The sequence below is a fragment of the Candidozyma pseudohaemuli genome (assembly GCF_003013735.1).
Source record: "Candidozyma pseudohaemuli strain B12108 chromosome Unknown scaffold00002, whole genome shotgun sequence".
NCBI classification, from domain to species: domain Eukaryota; kingdom Fungi; phylum Ascomycota; class Pichiomycetes; order Serinales; family Metschnikowiaceae; genus Candidozyma; species Candidozyma pseudohaemuli.
In genome coordinates this window covers 42396-60471 of record NW_020194436.1, presented here as the reverse complement: position 1 = coordinate 60471, position 18076 = coordinate 42396, and the positions used below count along the sequence as shown (strand labels likewise).

The window sequence follows — 18076 nt, the reverse complement described above, 5'->3', positions numbered from 1 at the left end:
CATTGGTTTAGCTGCCGCGATATGTAGAGTAGCTATGGTTGGCCAAAAGTAATGGCACATGGTAGTGATTATCAGGAGGGTTCTCGACCTGGAACACAATCTCCACAAATGGGAAGAATGTTCTGTTGGCAGCGTTCAATTCATGGAAATACTTGCCTGTCAAAAACTTGATCTTGTAAATACCAGGCTTAAGGTCCTGCCATTTGGCCTGGTTGATGCCAAGTTTTGTCGCCTCGTAAGAATCCAATTGCGGATTGACTACCCAATTCTTGATTCTTCCATCGTTATCCGTCTTACTCATGGCGAAAGGCTTTTCTGGAGATCTGAGGTCATAGGCACTTTCAGAACCCTTGTCTGTGACGAGTGGGCCAATGTGGAAAATCAGGCATGTGACGCCCTTTGCAGGCTTGCCCAAGCAAGTATCCAAGATATGACAAGTAATTGGATCAACCGACATGGAAAAGTGAGTTATCTGGTTAAGTGGAGCAGACCGAAGTATATATAGGTGATAAGGCAGGTGGTGTGCAGGTCTCGGCGATGCCCGAGCTAGTCTAGTACAATAATCAGAGGCTCATCAAACGGAAATGACGAACTTTCATCGATGTCAGTGTCGCATTGACTGGAATTGTCTGTTTTGAAAGTGTGAAGTCGAGGTGTTTGTCGTAGTTGCATCTCGTCTGATGACTCGTGCACATCAGAGTCGGTCACCTCGATGAATTCCATATTGAAGCTGTCTGAGACTGACAAAACTTGTGGAACCTGACTTTCAGGGTCAATGATCCGTAACTTTTGCTTTTCGAGTCTATGCAAATAGTCCCTCTTGGAGAATTTGGGCTCCTTGGGCTCTTTCCGTTGTACAACATCTGCTTTATACTGCCAGGGGTGTTTTAAGTGTCTCCGTGTCGCTAAAATGAGTTTCCAGCACTCAATTTCAACAGCTAGATCTGGCCCTATGGAGAGCACGGTCAACCGGTCTCCAATCACTTGTCGCAGGTAGTCCTGGAAGAACAGAACATGACCCACGATTTCAACCAATGAATCCTCATTAAACAATTCAAAGATGCAGCTCTCAGGGATCTTGACGTTGATATGGGACACGTCCCCCGAGCAGTCATCCACTGTTATGATGTAGAAGTTATTAGGGTTGGTTCTGCCATTCGTATCATAGTTCTTGTGGACTGAGGACAAGACGCGTCCAAATATCTTCACTGTTTTTATTGGATAGTTGTTGACCAAGACACACCCTTTAGCATGCTCGTCAAGTCCCTGGACTCCGTAGACCTCTAGCATGGTTTTGGCCCTTAGGATATCTCTAATCGCTAGAGGCACTATGCGGTCTGCAGTAGGGGCCAAATGGAATAGTTGTGGTGAGTAGAAGCTTCGGCCCCATTTTCGGAGAGCTATGTGGTTTTGTCCTGGCGCTATATCTCGTCGAAGTGCCATATCATATTTAGTAAGTAGTTGTTGATGTGCGCATCAAAAACAGGTCTTTTAGGCTAGAGTTAGTCGATGAGCCCTGATGATGATTAAAGCTGGGAGATGGAGAAATGAATACGAATTCGTTTCTCTCACCCTACCCGACGATTCGAGGCTCATATATTTTAGGTTTTCAAAGTTCGATGATTATAGGGATGTCCCTAACTACTCATGTAACCGCATATTTCGCAGCCACCAATATAGTCGAGCAATGTTGTGAAGCTAACATGTCACACACCAAAAAGGTTTCTTGAAGAGAATCTGTAAGTGTCTTCTTCATTTCAGTGAGTCTTTTGAAGAATCATTCGGCTAAATTGTGGCCCAAATACGTAAATACATCTCAGGCTACACGGACGTCAAGGTATTTACAACAAGCACGAAGTCACAATTTGAGGCCACCCCCATACAATGTTTCAACAGCCAACTCACAGATCAAAACAATCACTAAATGTCGTTAGAATTAGCCAAATTGGGGTTCGAAATACTCCAGTCCGGCACATGGGCCTATCTAGCATAGTACCAGTATGGCTGATGAGATGAGCTGCACAATCGAATCAACCAAAGATGTCCTTATTCGAAGTCAAGGGTTGGAATCTCAAGGCCGATAAAGTCGCCGTAGGTGGCACAGATAAGGTTGAAAACAAGAAATCCAAAAAGAAGGAAAAGAAGGAAAAGAAAAGAAAGCTAGAGCAGGAAGCCAAGGCCAACGCTGAAGATGAACCAGAGGAAGAGAAACCAAAGAAACAAAAGGTTGATAGCGTCAAGGAGCTGAAGAAGGATGTTCCAGAGAAGAAGCTGAAGAAGGGAGAGAAGCAGGAGGACATCAAACCCGCTGAACCCTCCCATGAAGACCAATTCATCACGAAAGAACCAGCATCTGAAAGAAAGCTTACTCCATTGCAGCAGAAGATGATGGCCAAGCTCTCTGGATCCAGATTCCGCTGGATCAACGAACAGCTCTATACCACTACTTCAGACAACGCTTTGAAGCTCGTCAAGGAACAGCCTGCCTTGTTCGATGAGTACCATGAAGGTTTCAGATCGCAGGTCCAGCTGTGGCCAGAGAACCCTGTTGATGTTTTCGTTGATCAATTTAAAGCCAGAACCACCAAACCAGTTAATGCTCCAGGTGGATTACCTGGTCTTCCTGATAAAAGCATCGTCATCGCTGATATGGGCTGTGGTGAAGCACAACTAGCATTGGATATCCAGAATTTCGTCAAACAGCACAATCAGAAGAGCCAGAAGAAGAAAGGCAAGTTCCACGATCGCAATGGTCCAGCAAGAACGTTAAAGGTTGAGACTCACAGTTTCGATCTCAAGAAGGCCAACAACAGAATCACTGTTGCCGATATCAAGAACGTCCCAATGGAAGATGAGCTGTGCAGCATTGTCGTTTTCTGTTTGGCTCTCATGGGCACCAACTTTTTAGATTTTGTGGAGGAGGCTTACAGGATATTGGCGCCCAATGGTGAGCTCTGGATTGCGGAAATTAAGTCAAGATTCACGGAGCTGACCAACGCAAAGACAAGGGTCGCCGATGACGTCGGCTCCGAGTTTGTGGAGTCGCTCAAGTTGCTTGGCTTTTTCCACAAGAAAACAGACAATGACAATAAGATGTTCACGCGGTTCGAGTTTTTCAAGCCGTCGAAGGAAATTATAGAGCAGAGAAAGGCCAAGCTCGAGAAGAAGAAGCGCTTTATCGAGCAGGAAACGAAAAAGGAAGAACTCGACCAGAAGAGGAAGGAGAAGGCCGAAGGTGAGTGGTTGTTGAAGCCCTGTATCTACAAGCGGAGGTAATGATGATGCTGGACAGACTTTCGGCTGGATGCCCGTATCCGCATATCACCTCATTTAATGCAGCCCTAGTATAATGTAGCCCTCATATAATGCAGCATTTCCAGGAGCAAACTTTAAATTGGTAAGTGTAGAGATTCAGAAGCCTCTTTTCGCAGCCAGTGAGGGTTGCCAGTACTTAAGGCACGTCGTACCCAACTCTTATGACCTCACCCTACGTTGGGCTGGCTGCACAGGAGCCACGATTTCATGCCGCCATAGGTCACGGTTTCCTCTTTTAGAGCCAGCCAACATTGCAAAGAGTGGATTCAAGCAAGATCTGGTCACGTGACGGCCTAATCGGGAAGGTGTCGCCAGCCAGATCTGCAAGTTTGACATACTTTCGCACGTTAGCCAGCACAGAACGGCTGTGGTGCATTGGCTGCGAAAAAAAAAAGGTCCTGGCTCCGAAGCCCAAAAGCGAAACCGCCCAGCTTTCCAGCCAAGATGTCATATAATAGGAAAAATCCCGTTTTCCGTGCTCCGCAAACGACTTTCTTTTCATCATGGATTTCTACGAACCAACGCTTTTGTTTAGGCAAAACGCCATCAAGAGACCCGACCTGGTCTCTCTGCTGAGCTCCTACTACGGCTCAGACAACGAATCTTCAGCCACGCTCCCTTCACATCACTCCAACCGCTCCAGAACGCTGTGGCTCTTGAACCACTCCAATGCTCTGGACACACAGATCCTCAACAAGGCGTGTTCCTTGGACAGAGTGAATATCAAATCAAACTACTGGAAGATTCCCGACAACAGCATGGACTTGACGGCGCTTGCTACCAGCAGCGTGGAGTCTGCTTCCCCACTTTTGGCCATTTCCAGTGCCCAAGCAGAAAACAACCTTTTCATCTACGAGCTCGACGCCGTCAACCACTACTTGACCCACCACACCACCATATCCTTGCCCAATATCCACACACTTGCCTGGGTGCCCAACCAGAAATCCCGCTACCTTGTTTCTGGAAACAGCAAAGGCTATGCCCACCTTGTGTCCGTGCCACTTCCTCACTCATACACTGGCGAAGCAGAGGGAGACGAGTGTGCTGAAATCGTGAAACGCTTCAACCACCGCAAGCACCTCAAGTCCGTCAACAAGGACCCTGCTGCCCATACCCACGCCACCACATGCATTTCGGAGCTCGGTTTCACCGCCAACGACAAATTGGTCTCCATCTACGACAACACCTTGTTTGTGTGGAACATGAACGACTGTGAGGCTTCTGCCAAACCACGCCCTGAAGGAATCCTGGTGATTCCGGGCATCAAGAGTTTTGACACGACGCCAAGACAGGTGAACGATCCTTTCACTTTGGGACTCTGCGGTTCCTTTGGAATTTCGCTTTTCGACTTCAGAAGCCGGGGCCACAATGTACCTAGTTCGTCACTCCACGCTAACGGCACACCTCGCCAGCTTTCAGCCAATTTGCTCAGATGGTGTCCTACAAACGAATACGTCATGGCTGCTGCCCACGGCGATGGTGTCGTGAGGCTCTGGGATCTTCGAAAGCAGGATACTTTCGCAAGTTTGACAGGCCACATGAACAAGCAGGTGACTGCTCTAGAATGGAACGACAACGACATTTTCACTGGTTCCAGCAACGGCAACATCATTCACTGGGACTTGTCTAGCGGACTTGACCCTGCTGAGGATATTGCTAACCATGCCGATAAGCTCCAGACCTGCTCGATGAAGGAAGGTCTCTCCAGTGTTTCCTTTGACACTGTCAGTAATACCATGGTGGACGTTGCCAGTGAAAGACAGTGTGGCACCATGCTTCCAGCGCTGAATAACAACATTGTGGGTATGTGCCGTGTGAGAGACCTGGAGAGTGACTTGACTGACTGTAAAATCGTCACCATCGACGGTTCGTCTTTCCTTGGATTGCACTCGAAGATCTACGATGCTGTGGAGAACACCAGCAGTGAGAAGTACTTCTACACGGCTGAGGACATTGACTTGATGCTGAAGGAGGAATTGTCTAATGCTACACTCATCAATTCCAGCGACAGCTTGACACAGCCATTGAACATCCAGAGAAAGGTCACACACTCCAAGACCAACACGGAGACTTCTATTCGCACAGACGACTTCAACTTCAACCTTGGTTTCGACTTGGACGAGGTTATTTCTCTCCATTCTGTGGATTCAGAACCAAGCAAGTCTCACACAAGCACGTCGCCCAACTCTTCAGTGCTGAACAACGACTCGAACTACACTCTTTCGACAGTGGCGACCGTGATAGAGTCTCCTTCACAGACCCACACACATGCAAAGAAGTCGCTGTTGGCTTTCTTGGATGAGGGTCTTGAGAAAATCTGCTTGGACTTCTCCAACCAGAACCAGTTCACGACAGCAACATAGGATAATGGCAAAGGATTAGAGGATATTAAAAATAATAAAAAAAGAGAAAGAATTTGCGTAGTAAGCCTCATAGTCGGGGCAGTTAATGTTCTGCTAGAGCTCTAAATGGTTTTCATTGTTTATTTATATTATCATTATTTATAGGATGGTTATATATTATGGAACGTTCGATCAAGTGCTGATTGATCTGGGACGTCTGAGTCTTGTGTTTGTCATTGTAGACCTTGTCTGGGAAGCCTTTTGTTGCTTCAATTGACTAAGTCTAAGCATTCTTTCTAATGGAATGCGAATGTAGAGCTTCTCCTTGGTGGCAGGGGTCTCTTGTGGTAACAGCAGCTGTGTTACTTGTGCATTGTAGCATGGGTTTGAGGGGATTTGGTTGTGCTTTGTGAAATTGTAACTTTTCTTCAATTGCTGCTTTTGCTTGTAGGTCTTCTTCTTGAGCTTGAAGCGAAGATATAGCTTGGGTTCGGCCTCTCTTGGTGTGGTGATGAGACTCTTTTGTACTAGCCTAGGCAGTCTTCTGCGAAGAGGCTTGATGATGGAGGTATCGATTTGAGCGGAAGTCATTGTAAAGTAAGTCAATTAGTTCGAGCTTGTAAGAAAAATAAGTGTGTGGTGAATGGAGAAGAAAGAATATGGAGAGGCTGCTACTTATATTAAATTTTTGCAATATTCGTTGGGTTAATCGAACTAGGGAAGTCTAAGTCGTGGGGTCTGCCCTAGTCACGCAAGAAATTATAGAATTGGAAGGAAATATGAATATGAGCAAAGAAGGGTAAGTAGAATGTTTGAGGTCATTTTTTGTTGGATGGTGGGTTACAAGGAAATTCCAATGAGTAGTGTCACAATAGGTGTTGCAGTCCCATGGGGATCAACGTATTACTACTACTAAGAGATGTTAGATGGGATAGATGGGGTTTGCCAGAGTATGTTCTGAATTATCTCTTGTCAAGTTGATATTTTCACTAAAATCTACCATCTCTGACCTCCGTGTAACTACTAGTTGTTAGGTCTTAGTCTCCATAGCTGTAGCACTCTAGACGCAATAGCACGCTTGACCTAAAAGACAAACCCCAGGAAGCAGTCACACAACACCAAACTAAATACCCCACAGAAAGAGGAAAAAGCATTCTCCTTTCCACCGAGTCGGCAAACATCACTTTAGGTCTTGTGCCCCTCTACTACATCTCAGCTGCTATTGTGACACTACCGGGCTCGGCATGCACTTCTCAATCCGGTAATTTGCAGCCATACGGACGGCAGTCATTCTTACACAAATTCGTGGTTCCCCGGTTCTGAAATTGGAATACGAACACTTGAAACAATTTTACTCGTAAATCCAGTCTTATCGTCTAATCAGGTATTTGAAAAGCCACAACTATATCCTCCTCACAGATTTCGCGTATGGGCGTCTCGATATGGAGCAAGCATGAAATCGATTTTTCTTATTGTGTAACTACTCTCCAGCGCACTCAACGATATGTCAATATTACAAACCACGAGAAGACCAAATGTAAAATGCGGAAGAAGATGTAACCATGACTAAGATATTACATGCTTCGCCTACTGACTAAAAGCAGGACCGCTAGAACCGGGAGAATCACGTGATCAGATTTGTTATCGCATACGGAAACTGCTATCTTCGACGAATTCAGAGGGAAATTGAAGAGATTAATGACTCCGGAGTAATAATGACACGCAATTCGAGCAAGTGAACCACAAAGAGTAACAACTTTCCTACCTCAAGGTCCTCACCGGTCGCCCGAGAACCCAGATTGCTGTAGACCCGTACACCAAGAGCCACCCTACCTTAATCGTTCTCACTGAAAGAAATCTATTGCTTTTTATATCTATCGTTTAGATACATAAAACCCAACGGTCCCCATCACGGTTCTGACAAAGAGTACCCATACCCTGCTTCTTTGCCCTCCAGGCTAAATAGTACCGTCACGTATCCGAATTTAGACCGTTTTATCCATCTTACTGCCTTTTTTCCACGTTTTCCCTGAGGGCTTCCCTACACCAGTTGATCTCACCAATCGAGGGTACCTCTTCTTTTAGATGACCAAAGTCAACGTCAAAGTGGTGGCTGCTGAGTCATTGTACAAACGTGATGTGTTCCGGCAGCCCGACCCATTTGCTGTTATCACCGTCGATGGTGATCAGACCATCACCACCAAAACCGCCAAAAGAACATTGAACCCATACTGGAACGAGTCTTTCTTGCTCAGTGCTTCCGAGGACTCCATCTTGGCTATCCAGGTCTTCGACCAAAGAAAATTCAAGAAGAAGGATCAAGGCTTTTTGGGTGTGGTTAATGTTCGTGTCGGTGATGTTATTGATTTGTCATTATCCGGCTCTGAAGAAACTATCACCCGAGACTTGAAGAAGTCTAATGAAAACCTAGCTGTTAGTGGGCGTGTCATCATTGTTTTAAGCCACAACACCAACCCATCCTCTGCCCCTGCCGCCAATGGTTCTGCAGCCCCTGCTCCAAGAGCATCGTCATCTGCACGCAATTCCGTTCCAAACTCTACACCAGCTGCTTCGTCTGCTCCTCCTGCTGCTGCTAATGGTAACGGAAACAGTAATGGAAACGGCGAACAGTTCACCAAGCAGTATTCGTCGTTCGAAGACCAGTACGGAAGATTGCCGCCCGGTTGGGAGAGAAGAACCGATAACTTCGGCCGTACCTACTACGTGGACCACAACTCCAGAACCACTACCTGGGAGAGACCAACCTTGGACCAGAGTGAGACCGAGAGGGGCCAGCAGAGAGAAAACCATACTGAGGCTGAGAGAAGGCAGCACCGTGGTAGAACCTTGCCTGGCGAAGCTCCTCAATCTCCTACATTGCCATCCGCTAGCACATCGACTAGTAACAATGTTACAGTGAACTCTACCGGTGCAAACACCCCTGTTAGTCCTGCTGCTGCCGTTTCTATGGCGGCTACTGGTGGCACTACCAGAGGCTTGGGCGAGTTGCCAACTGGTTGGGAGCAGAGATTCACCAACGAAGGCAGGCCCTACTTTGTTGACCACAACACGAGAACAACCACCTGGGTTGACCCCAGAAGACAACAGTACATTCGTACTTTCGGCCCCAACACCACGATTCAGCAGCAGCCAGTCAGTCAGTTAGGTCCATTGCCTTCCGGTTGGGAAATGAGATTGACCAACACGGCTAGAGTTTACTTCGTGGACCACAACACAAAGACCACAACTTGGGATGACCCTAGATTGCCTTCCTCCTTGGACCAAAACGTTCCACAGTACAAGCGTGACTTTAGAAGAAAGGTTATCTACTTCAGATCCCAGCCAGCATTGAGAATCTTGCCAGGCCAGTGCCATATCAAGGTGAGAAGAGACCATATCTTCGAGGATTCATACCAGGAGATCATGAGACAGACTCCAGAGGACTTGAAGAAGAGACTCATGATCAAGTTCGACGGCGAAGAAGGTTTGGATTACGGTGGAGTTTCGAGAGAGTTCTTCTTCTTGTTGTCACACGATATGTTCAACCCATTCTACTGTCTTTTCGAGTACTCTTCTCACGACAACTACACGCTACAGATCAACCCTAACTCGGGTATCAACCCCGAGCACTTGAATTACTTCAAGTTCATCGGTAGAGTTGTGGGCTTGGGTGTGTTCCACAGACGTTTCTTGGATGCTTTCTTCGTTGGTGCCTTGTATAAGATGATGTTGCGCAAGAAGGTCAACTTGCAAGACATGGAAGGTGTCGATGCCGAATTCTACAGATCCTTGCAGTGGATCCTCGACAATGACATCACCGACATCCTCGACTTGACATTCAGTGCTGAGGACGACAAGTTTGGTGAGATTGTTGAGGTTGACTTGAAGCCAGGTGGAAGAGATATCGAGGTTACGGAGGAGAACAAGGCTGAATACGTTGAGTTGATCAGTGAATGGAAGATTCACAAGAGAATTGAATTGCAATTCCAGGCATTTATTGACGGCTTCAATGAGTTGATTCCTCAAGAGTTGGTGAATGTGTTTGACGAAAGAGAGTTGGAGTTGTTGATTGGTGGTTTGGCTGAAATCGATGTCGAGGACTGGAAGAAGCACACGGATTACAGAGGATACCAGGAAACTGACCAAGTTATCCAGTGGTTCTGGCAGTGCATCAAGGAGTGGGACTCCGTACAAAAGGCCAGATTGTTGCAATTCACCACTGGTACGTCAAGAATCCCTGTCAATGGTTTCAAAGATTTGCAAGGTTCTGATGGTCCAAGAAGATTCACCATCGAAAAGGCTGGTGAGCCCAACCAATTGCCAAAATCCCACACTTGTTTCAACAGAGTGGATTTCCCACCTTATACCTCTTATGAGAGCATGAAGCAGAAGCTTACACTTGCCGTTGAAGAGACTGTCGGTTTCGGACAAGAGTAAGCTTTATGGCATGGAATCGTATTCACAACACAACAAAATTTGCATGAATTGCAGGGTTCTTTAGGAGGGCCTCAAAAGAGCTCAGTTCAAATGCCCCCGCGTTTGAGGTGCAAGGACTGAATATTTCACGATGTCATGAGAAACGTAAGATTCTCTGCGATGGGGTAAGCAGGTCTGCATCTCGGTCCGCATGAGGCTACTCCGCTGAGGCTGCAAGCACGATTAGTCAGACTAGTTCTTGCAATGAATTTCATTTGATAGTCACATTTAATACACACCGTTATTTAAGGTAGTTCAAATATTGAAGGCGACAGGTCCAGACCTGATTGCAGATAAGAGATAAGTCTGTGTAGAGCTCCGCGCCGCACTCAGGAGTGGTAGAGGCCCAGCAAAGTGGAGAAGCATAGAACAAAGCCAAAATGTCGTTGGGATATGTAGGCTCTGTTGCTCCCTCTAAATGTCACATTAGTAAAAGTGGCGTGCTGACCATCCCCTCATCTGAGGTTGGTTATAAAAGCAGCCGTGAATCGAGCTAATTAGAAACCATCGATACTAATCCATCATAATGCCAGATCTTTTCGACAACTTCTTTGGTAAAATCTCTGCCAAATTGAACGGCGGCAAAACCACTCCCTTCTACGGCGGCTCGTCGCAGGTAAACACAGGCCCCTTCTATAGCTACCACATGAACGGCACCAATAACAAGTATTGGATGACTGATGCGGAAATGGCAGAGTCGCGGAAGACGGCCCAACAGTGGCAGAAGTTTAGTGAGTCCAAGGCCAGAATGGGGTCGGTGGGCTCTATGGACTCACAGGAAACGGACGGTGACCAGTCCCGCAAAAATAGCGTGGTGGGGCCCTGATGATGAACTTCCAAGTATGATGAACCAATTGATGATGAACCAACCCAAGCATTATAGTCTAACAATGATGACTTAATTATTAGTGTAGACCGATACTGTCGATTTATGTAGGCGTTTTCAAAGGCGTCAGAAGCAGCAGCAGTTTCTGCGGAGCCACAGCTGATTTTTTCTTCTCTCTTCAAAGCTCGACGTCTCCGAGTGGCCGTCTCCCGTAACAGGAAGGTTGTGGCCATGCTGGTTAGTCTGTCTGTAGGCCTTTCGGCTGTGCTCGTCGGTGATGGAGTTGTAGTTGGGGTGATTCAAAGATTGTGATTTGGTGAGCCGCTGCTGAGACGAATTGTTGGGAAGACCTCCAGCAAGCTTATCCTGGCCACTAGGGCGCTTCAGGACGTTGGTGACGTTGGTGTTGTTTGCTTTACGTCTTTGCTGTGGGGGGTGTGGGTTGCCGTAGCCGTGAAGGTTGGCTTTTTTGTTTAATGCCGCATCCCATCCACGTCCACCGTTGAGGTCCATCCAATCGTAATGGCCGTCTTCTGTAGCATCGATCAGCTGAAGAGCTTTATCCATGAGACCCACGAGGTAATCATAGTCGGGCTCCTCATCGAACTTGAGATTCCGCACATATGTCAAGTATTGAGCAAACTGAATAGGAAAGCCCTGGCAGAGCTCGTTCACCAGAGTGCTCTGTTTCTTCATGCCAATGCGCTCGTACTTTTGCTTGTTCGTAGGCGCCTTAAGACCTTGCCAGGGCAACAGGCCCCGGAGAAAATACATGAACACATGTCCAAGCGACTCCAAATCATCTCTTCTCAGCTGCTCGCGGCCCAAATGCGTGTTGATGGACATGTAACGAGCCGTCCCGCTCAACGCCTTCTTTTCTCTGTACGGAATGTGCGATTTGGTCTTGGGGTCTCTGTACTGTTTGGCCATGCCAAAGTCCACCACGTAGACCTGGTTTGCCTCAGGCGTGTCGGGCTTGCCAATGAGAAAGTTATCAGGCTTCACGTCCCTGTAAATCAAGTTGTGCTCGTGGATCCCCTGGACCCTCTGTATCATCTGCTTGGCGACTTGGACCACTGTTTTCACCGAGAACCTCCGTCCGCACCAGTCGAACAAGTCCTCGAGAGAAGGACCCAAAAGGTCGATCACCAAGATGTTATGCACGCCCTCCTGGCCAAAGAAATACGCCTTGGGCACTCCTAGCACGTCGTTAAGAATCCGGTAGGACCGGTACTCGTCTCTCAATTGAGGAGCTTCACATTTCCGGGGCTCGAACTTGATTGCCACCTGCTGGTTGTTGAGGAGGTTAATTCCCTCGAAGATGATGCCAAATGACCCTTCGCCGATTTTGCTGCCCACTTTGTAGTGGACACCGACTCTGCTAGAGCTGCTGGACTGGGCCATGTTTGTGGAAAAGCTGGTTTCTCGAGGTTATTCGAGCGTCGGTGTATCCAAGCGGTGCTTGGTCAGATGGAGGATATGATATGTGTTGTCCGCTGTGACCTTTAAGTCGATGGAATATGCTGTTTACGCTGATGAATTTTCGTGCTATCGCAACTGGTGTCGGTTTTTTCTGGTTTTTTTGAAACACTCTCCGGCATACAGGGCGTCACCAGCACCCCAGAGGAAGTACAACAACAGCACAAAAGCGGGACAAGGCAATTTTCGGAATGTTTTCCGTGTCTTCTTTGTTTGCAATGAGATGACGTTTTTTCGTCGTCTACCTCTTTTTTTTTCTATCGGTCTCCGTGAGGGTAATAAATCTAAGTTAGCAAGAAAGCCGCCCCAATGGTGCCATGTATGCGGCTAAAAGATAACGCATTTTTTTAGAAGTATGAATTTGGTCAATCTATCGCCAAAGACAGGTGGGCTTTTCTCCCCTGATTTTCAGTATCTCATTCGCGTTGATGTGAGTATGAATGTTGATATTGACCCTGCTTCTATACTGAAGCAGAGTGCTTGATGTTGAAGTATGACATGAAGGTTCACATAATCAGGGTCTAATATTCTTCTCCGAGCATTCCTTGCTTCTCAGCTTTATGTATGACGTTGATTTTCTATTAGTTATCTCGTGAATTAATGCTAAGCCTTTTGCCAGTTTAGGATTTGCAGCCATTCCGTCAAATCGCACCTTTATTCTAAATGCGGTATGACGAAAGGCACAAACAGGTAAACCCAAGATTTCTACATTTTCATCGTGAGGGCAGTACCTGACTTATAAAGAATTGATGTAGCATAATTCGAGATTTAGGTGGAAGTGTCGATTGAAAAGATTGTTTTGTATAATTTTGCGCTACGACGTTGGCATTTCCTTGGCAAGCAAGCTACATCGATAGCCGTGAAAAGTTGTCAATTGTCAAATTCACTGATAATGAGATACAATGCAAAAGTGCAGATGATGTGTAAGCCAGGGGTTAAAAGATGAACGTTCATCGTTGTATATCGTAGGCGTATTTCCAATCTTCTTTTCTTCATAAAATTGAATTGAACGTTTAAGTAAGGGACTTTGCAACAACATTGTCTCCTAAATTCTTTTCGAGTTCTTCTCATGATAAGAAAATACTAAATGTGGAAGGATTCATTTGGTTGGCCTCAGTTGAGTTTCTGTAATATGGAAGAAACAAGCTGTTTGCTTTTACTCAATGGATCCTTCAATGTATTCGATTATTGAACCACTATCTACCGCAGAAGCCACTTCCCTATTCAATTCGAATTTAGCATGCAAGAATCGGAACCATTCTTCCATCTTGCCATATAATTCACGCTTCTTATAAATGCCAAAACCATTTATTGCAACCACTCCGAAAAACATCCTCTTCAAAACTCCATGATACCAAGCACAAATTTTTTAAAACACCCGCCAGCTGGCAAACAAAAAAATCCAGTCCTCACGCCATCAAATTATATTACACTTAAACATCAAAACTCTGGTGGTTCTGCATCACCGCTGAAACCATCTACACCTTGATCGCGCTCACGAAAACTTCAACGATTGCAACTCGTCACCATGTCAGAAAACGAGAGATTCGCCCCTGGAACCCAGGTCTTGGCGTATCACGGCCCTCTTGTCTACGAGGCAAAGGTCTTGAAGTTTCGGGAGAGAGGGAAGCTTTTTGTGGAAATAGGCGAGGGACAAAGTGAACCATTGGATCAGAACAAGATCCCTTTGTTCCTTCAAGACGGCGATGCTTACTTCCTACACTACAAAGGATGGAGCACCAAGTGGGACGAATGGGTTTCCAACGAACGTGTGATGGAGTTCAACGACGACAACTTGGGTTTGTCGAGAGAACTACGAAATGCTCGTAAACGAGCTATTGAACGTTTGGATCCTTCCAAGGAGAAGAAACAAACGGTGAAAGAGGAACCAAAAGAGAAGAAAAGAAAGAGACTGCCATCTGCTGCGCCGCTGCTGGCAGCATCCAACGGAACCGTGGAATCCAGGCCGTCGACCAACGGCTATGTAAGAAAAAAGCTAAAGCAGGAGCCCAAGGGCCCTTCTTACGAGATAATGATGCCCTTGCGGCCAAAACTAAAATGCATGCTCGTGGACGACTGGGAGTTCATGACCAAGGACCACAAACTTATAGACTTGGACACGGCGGTGCCGGTAAGAAAGATACTAGAAGACTTTTACGAACATCAAAAAGAAAAAGTCAGCAGCGAGATGCTCAGGACCGTCAAGGAGGCCATCGACGGGCTTGCGATTTACTTCGACAAGCTGCTTCGGTTCAACTTGCTATATCGTTTTGAGAGGCTTCAATACAGCCAGCATCTAGAAAAAAACCAGGAGCTAAATGCCACGGACCTTTATGGAGTGGAGCACCTACTTCGACTTCTTGTCACCCTTCCGGCCCAGATCGGCCAGACCAGCATGAATAGCATCACCGTGAACACCCTCATGGCGCAAATGAGGGACTTGAGCATATTTATCGATGACAACATCAGCAGTTATGCCAGCTCATACATGAACTCAAGCCCGTCGTACGACCGGCTTGCTAGAGGCGCCTAGACAATTGGCTACGGAGCATTATCGTAAATCATTTTATTCATCGGGCACATAAAACATAAAATCGTAGGAAAGCGTCATAGAATCAGAGAAGCGGGATTACAATGGGATGGCCTTGTAGTCAACCTCGACCATTGGGGTCTCGTTGTTGCACTTGACCTCCAACTCCAACTTCCAGTGTCTGTCGTACAAGTCTTCCTCCTCCTCGGTGAAACCGTGGTGGCCTTCGTCCTTGAACTTCCAGACAATGTTCTTTGGCAGCTCCTCCATGGTGGCCTTACCAAAGTCCATTTGGAAACCAGAGCACTTTGCCATTTCAGTCATCAAATGACGCTTGATGTGGTGCTGCAAGTTGCGTCTAAACTTTCTCGAGTTTTTGTTCATGGTGGGCTTTATCTTCTCCATGTTGCCCTTGATCTCCTTCATGATGAAAGGAGGGTAGTACTGTAAATGAGCGTGGCAGTAGTCAAAGTCGTTATCCCATGTTTCGTCACGGATGTACGACTCAAAGGCTACAAGATCGTCGAAGTCTTTTCTTGGTGGGGGTTTCAAGATCTCCTTCATGGAGCCGTCCTCACTCTCGATCGAGGTGATGGACAGCGATCTGGACTTGGGAACCGGCTTGAGGTGCTCAAGCTTTTCGAGCTTGTCAAAGTCCAATTCGAGCACCTGGTTCTTCTTAGATTTGACCATGATCGTGGGTGTGGGTGTTAGTAGGCGGTAGTGGGTTTCTTCGTATCAAAGCGTAAGTTCCAGAAATGATATACCTAGCTTGCTAGATATGAGATGTCTGGAGAGTTGGGTGGAGAACAAAAAAAAGGACGCCAGAAGGCCGTCCTTATATAGTGCAGGCGGCGGGTCAAACCGGGGTATTAGGGAAATAGAGGCCCACTGGCCATGCGCCAGTCACTCCACCAACTCCACATTCCAGGTGCCGAACAACGAAAAAGAAATGCTGGGGTTCCCAAAAAGTCAAATTTTCGAATCACCGCTGGTGTGAGTCAGAGGAATTGAGTTTACCGGTTTTGCAAAATTTACAAAAAGTGCAAAACTCGTTGGTTTGGCTGTCTCAGTGGTGGAGCCTCAAAGACACCACCAGCTGGATTTCGCAGCCAGTGAGTCTGCGGCTGCATCGATTTGCACCCAACCGAGACACCAAACGGTCTCACCCAGTGGCCAATTCTCCTACACGAACGGCTGTTTTTGGCCCCGGGCCCGCATGAAGGAAACACGTAAACCGGCACCGTTGAAAAGACGAAAAAAACTCTTCATATTCTTTTTTTTTTCAAGTGGGTGTTTTCTTTGGCCCGGTCTGGTGATGGTGTCACGCACCTGCACTGGTGGAGCCAGGGGCAGAATGGGGAACCTGCCTGGGGAGTCCGAAAAGCTGGGGATGCTGCGATAGGCTGGGCATGAGACCCAGCGATTGGGTGATTTTTGGGCATTTCCCGAATTCTTCCGTCTGGCGTTTCAGCATTTTGGGAAATTCATAGAACCGTCTCGTTTATTCGTTTACGTCTCGTGAGCCCATACTGTGCTGGGTCTAGGGTAGTGTGGGACTAGGGTAGTGTGGTGAGTACTGTGGAGAACGAGGGGACTTCTTGTGGGGCCACCCCTAGGGTATCGGCCTAGGTACCGGCCTAGGGCTCCGGTCTATCGGCAGATTGGGGAGACCATTGTGTGATAAGGCTTGTGATGAAAGGCAAGAAGCGTCGGCCCAGGGTGGTTTTCCATTTTCTTGGAACCAGAGTGGTTTTTCACTTTTTATTCAGATCAGCACGATAGGTGGACGGCTCTAGACTCTAAAGCACCAGCGGAGTGGGATCTTGGCCTGAGAGGAGAGACGACATTTGGGCCCCTCCCTAGCCCCTATACCAAAACAGACAATAAAAGAAAAACGGGGCGGCGTGGTGCCTGTGTGGATCGTCGTAAAACAGCTATCTGTCTTCGCTGCATGGGCTTGTGGAGCCGTATGCATGGAATGGCTGCAAAATGGGGAATTCAGCTGGCAGAATGAAAATCACAAAATCACAAAAGCCCTGACGATGCCTTGGATAGATAAGCCGAAAAAGGAGATAATGCACGAGGGGAAGCGGATGCTGAAGCGGCTCATCTGTGATCTATGGGTGGTAGTGGACCTCGGCACGACAGCTAACGGTGTATTGTGAGGCCGTGTTTTGGCATGTGTTGAATGAGCCCGTTAAATGAGGGTGTGTTGACTTGAGCATTATAAGACGGCGAAAGTTTCTTAGAAATGATAGCTCCAGTGACTATAACTGAATGTGCTTCAGTGCATCGATAAGCAGTGCACTGTTGCAGCCAAACCAGTGGTGCCCATACCCACGCCACCAACACACGTCAACCACAAACTTTCCAAAATGGTCATTTCCCGATTTCAAAGACTACCATCCTTTACCAATAACAAATTTTTCCAAAAATGATAAGAAAGCACCACTCCCTCATCACCTCTACCACCCCCAGCGTGCGCGATCTGAATCACCATCAAGCGTGCGAAAAACTCATCTCTTCAACAACTCTCCATGTTCGGTGTCTACAATGGGCCCGGCGAGCCCGATAAGCCGCTAGAGATGATGACGCAGGAGGAACAGGCCGAGGTGGGCGCTAAGAAGATGATCGAGTTCATGCAATCCTGCCCCGGCAAATCCATCATGTCTGGCGTCACTGGTTTTGGTCTTGGTGGTGTCTTGGGTATCTTCATGGCTTCTTTGGCCCACGACTCTCCAACGGCGCCTGGTAACATCAACCACTTGCCGCTCAAGCAGCAGATGAAGGTCATGGTCACAGATGCCGGTTCTAGAGCATGGTCCTCGGCTAAAAACTTTGGATACATTGGTGGCATCTACGCCGGCGTCGAGTGCTGTATCGAGAGCTTGAGAGCCAAACACGACCTCTATAACGGTGCTGCCGCTGGATGTGTCACTGGTGCTGGTCTTTCCATCAAGGCAGGCCCCCAGGCTGCATTCATTGGTTGCGCTGGTTTCGCTGCATTCTCCACCGCCATCGAGCTCTATATGATGTCCGACTCCGCTGCACCTCCTATGAACGACTACGACGACTGAGTCTCTTGTAAATATCCCTGTAAATTAG

At 47.2% G+C, this 18076-nt stretch overlaps 11 protein-coding genes across 11 annotated transcripts; 6 read left to right on the top strand and 5 right to left on the bottom strand.

Annotated features, from left to right (window-relative positions):
- Positions 1-7: 7 nt before the first annotated feature.
- On the bottom strand, positions 8-457 carry C7M61_001388 (uncharacterized protein; the record flags this gene model as incomplete). Its single annotated transcript, XM_024856799.1, has 1 exon — positions 8-457. The coding sequence occupies one exon, from the start codon at positions 455-457 to the stop codon at positions 8-10; it is 450 nt and encodes a 149-aa protein (XP_024714679.1).
- Positions 458-546: 89 nt separating this feature from the next.
- STN1 (Stn1p) lies at positions 547-1290 on the bottom strand (the record flags this gene model as incomplete). The annotated part of the gene is made up of 1 exon (XM_024856798.1): positions 547-1290. One exon carries the CDS (start codon positions 1288-1290, stop codon positions 547-549), a length of 744 nt encoding a protein of 247 aa, XP_024714678.1.
- Positions 1291-2040: 750 nt separating this feature from the next.
- On the top strand, positions 2041-3276 carry RRP8 (25S rRNA (adenine645-N1)-methyltransferase; the record flags this gene model as incomplete). Its single annotated transcript, XM_024856797.1, has 1 exon — positions 2041-3276. The coding sequence occupies one exon, from the start codon at positions 2041-2043 to the stop codon at positions 3274-3276; it is 1236 nt and encodes a 411-aa protein (XP_024714677.1).
- A 542-nt stretch (positions 3277-3818) lies between these two features.
- Positions 3819-5678, top strand: DSE1 (Dse1p; the record flags this gene model as incomplete). Its single annotated transcript, XM_024856796.1, has 1 exon — positions 3819-5678. The coding sequence occupies one exon, from the start codon at positions 3819-3821 to the stop codon at positions 5676-5678; it is 1860 nt and encodes a 619-aa protein (XP_024714676.1).
- Positions 5679-5849: 171 nt separating this feature from the next.
- C7M61_001384 (uncharacterized protein) lies at positions 5850-6248 on the bottom strand (the record flags this gene model as incomplete). Its single annotated transcript, XM_024856795.1, has 1 exon — positions 5850-6248. The coding sequence occupies one exon, from the start codon at positions 6246-6248 to the stop codon at positions 5850-5852; it is 399 nt and encodes a 132-aa protein (XP_024714675.1).
- A 1494-nt stretch (positions 6249-7742) lies between these two features.
- RSP5 (NEDD4 family E3 ubiquitin-protein ligase) lies at positions 7743-10094 on the top strand (the record flags this gene model as incomplete). Its single annotated transcript, XM_024856794.1, has 1 exon — positions 7743-10094. One exon carries the CDS (start codon positions 7743-7745, stop codon positions 10092-10094), a length of 2352 nt encoding a protein of 783 aa, XP_024714674.1.
- A 565-nt stretch (positions 10095-10659) lies between these two features.
- On the top strand, positions 10660-10959 carry C7M61_001382 (uncharacterized protein; the record flags this gene model as incomplete). Its single annotated transcript, XM_024856793.1, has 1 exon — positions 10660-10959. One exon carries the CDS (start codon positions 10660-10662, stop codon positions 10957-10959), a length of 300 nt encoding a protein of 99 aa, XP_024714673.1.
- A 126-nt stretch (positions 10960-11085) lies between these two features.
- Positions 11086-12363, bottom strand: C7M61_001381 (casein kinase; the record flags this gene model as incomplete). Its single annotated transcript, XM_024856792.1, has 1 exon — positions 11086-12363. The coding sequence occupies one exon, from the start codon at positions 12361-12363 to the stop codon at positions 11086-11088; it is 1278 nt and encodes a 425-aa protein (XP_024714672.1).
- A 1603-nt stretch (positions 12364-13966) lies between these two features.
- Positions 13967-14971, top strand: EAF3 (Eaf3p; the record flags this gene model as incomplete). The annotated part of the gene is made up of 1 exon (XM_024856791.1): positions 13967-14971. The coding sequence occupies one exon, from the start codon at positions 13967-13969 to the stop codon at positions 14969-14971; it is 1005 nt and encodes a 334-aa protein (XP_024714671.1).
- Positions 14972-15067: 96 nt separating this feature from the next.
- Positions 15068-15661, bottom strand: UCF1 (Ucf1p; the record flags this gene model as incomplete). The annotated part of the gene is made up of 1 exon (XM_024856790.1): positions 15068-15661. One exon carries the CDS (start codon positions 15659-15661, stop codon positions 15068-15070), a length of 594 nt encoding a protein of 197 aa, XP_024714670.1.
- Positions 15662-17508: 1847 nt separating this feature from the next.
- On the top strand, positions 17509-18048 carry TIM22 (translocation channel protein; the record flags this gene model as incomplete). The annotated part of the gene is made up of 1 exon (XM_024856789.1): positions 17509-18048. The coding sequence occupies one exon, from the start codon at positions 17509-17511 to the stop codon at positions 18046-18048; it is 540 nt and encodes a 179-aa protein (XP_024714669.1).
- Positions 18049-18076: the final 28 nt, after the last annotated feature.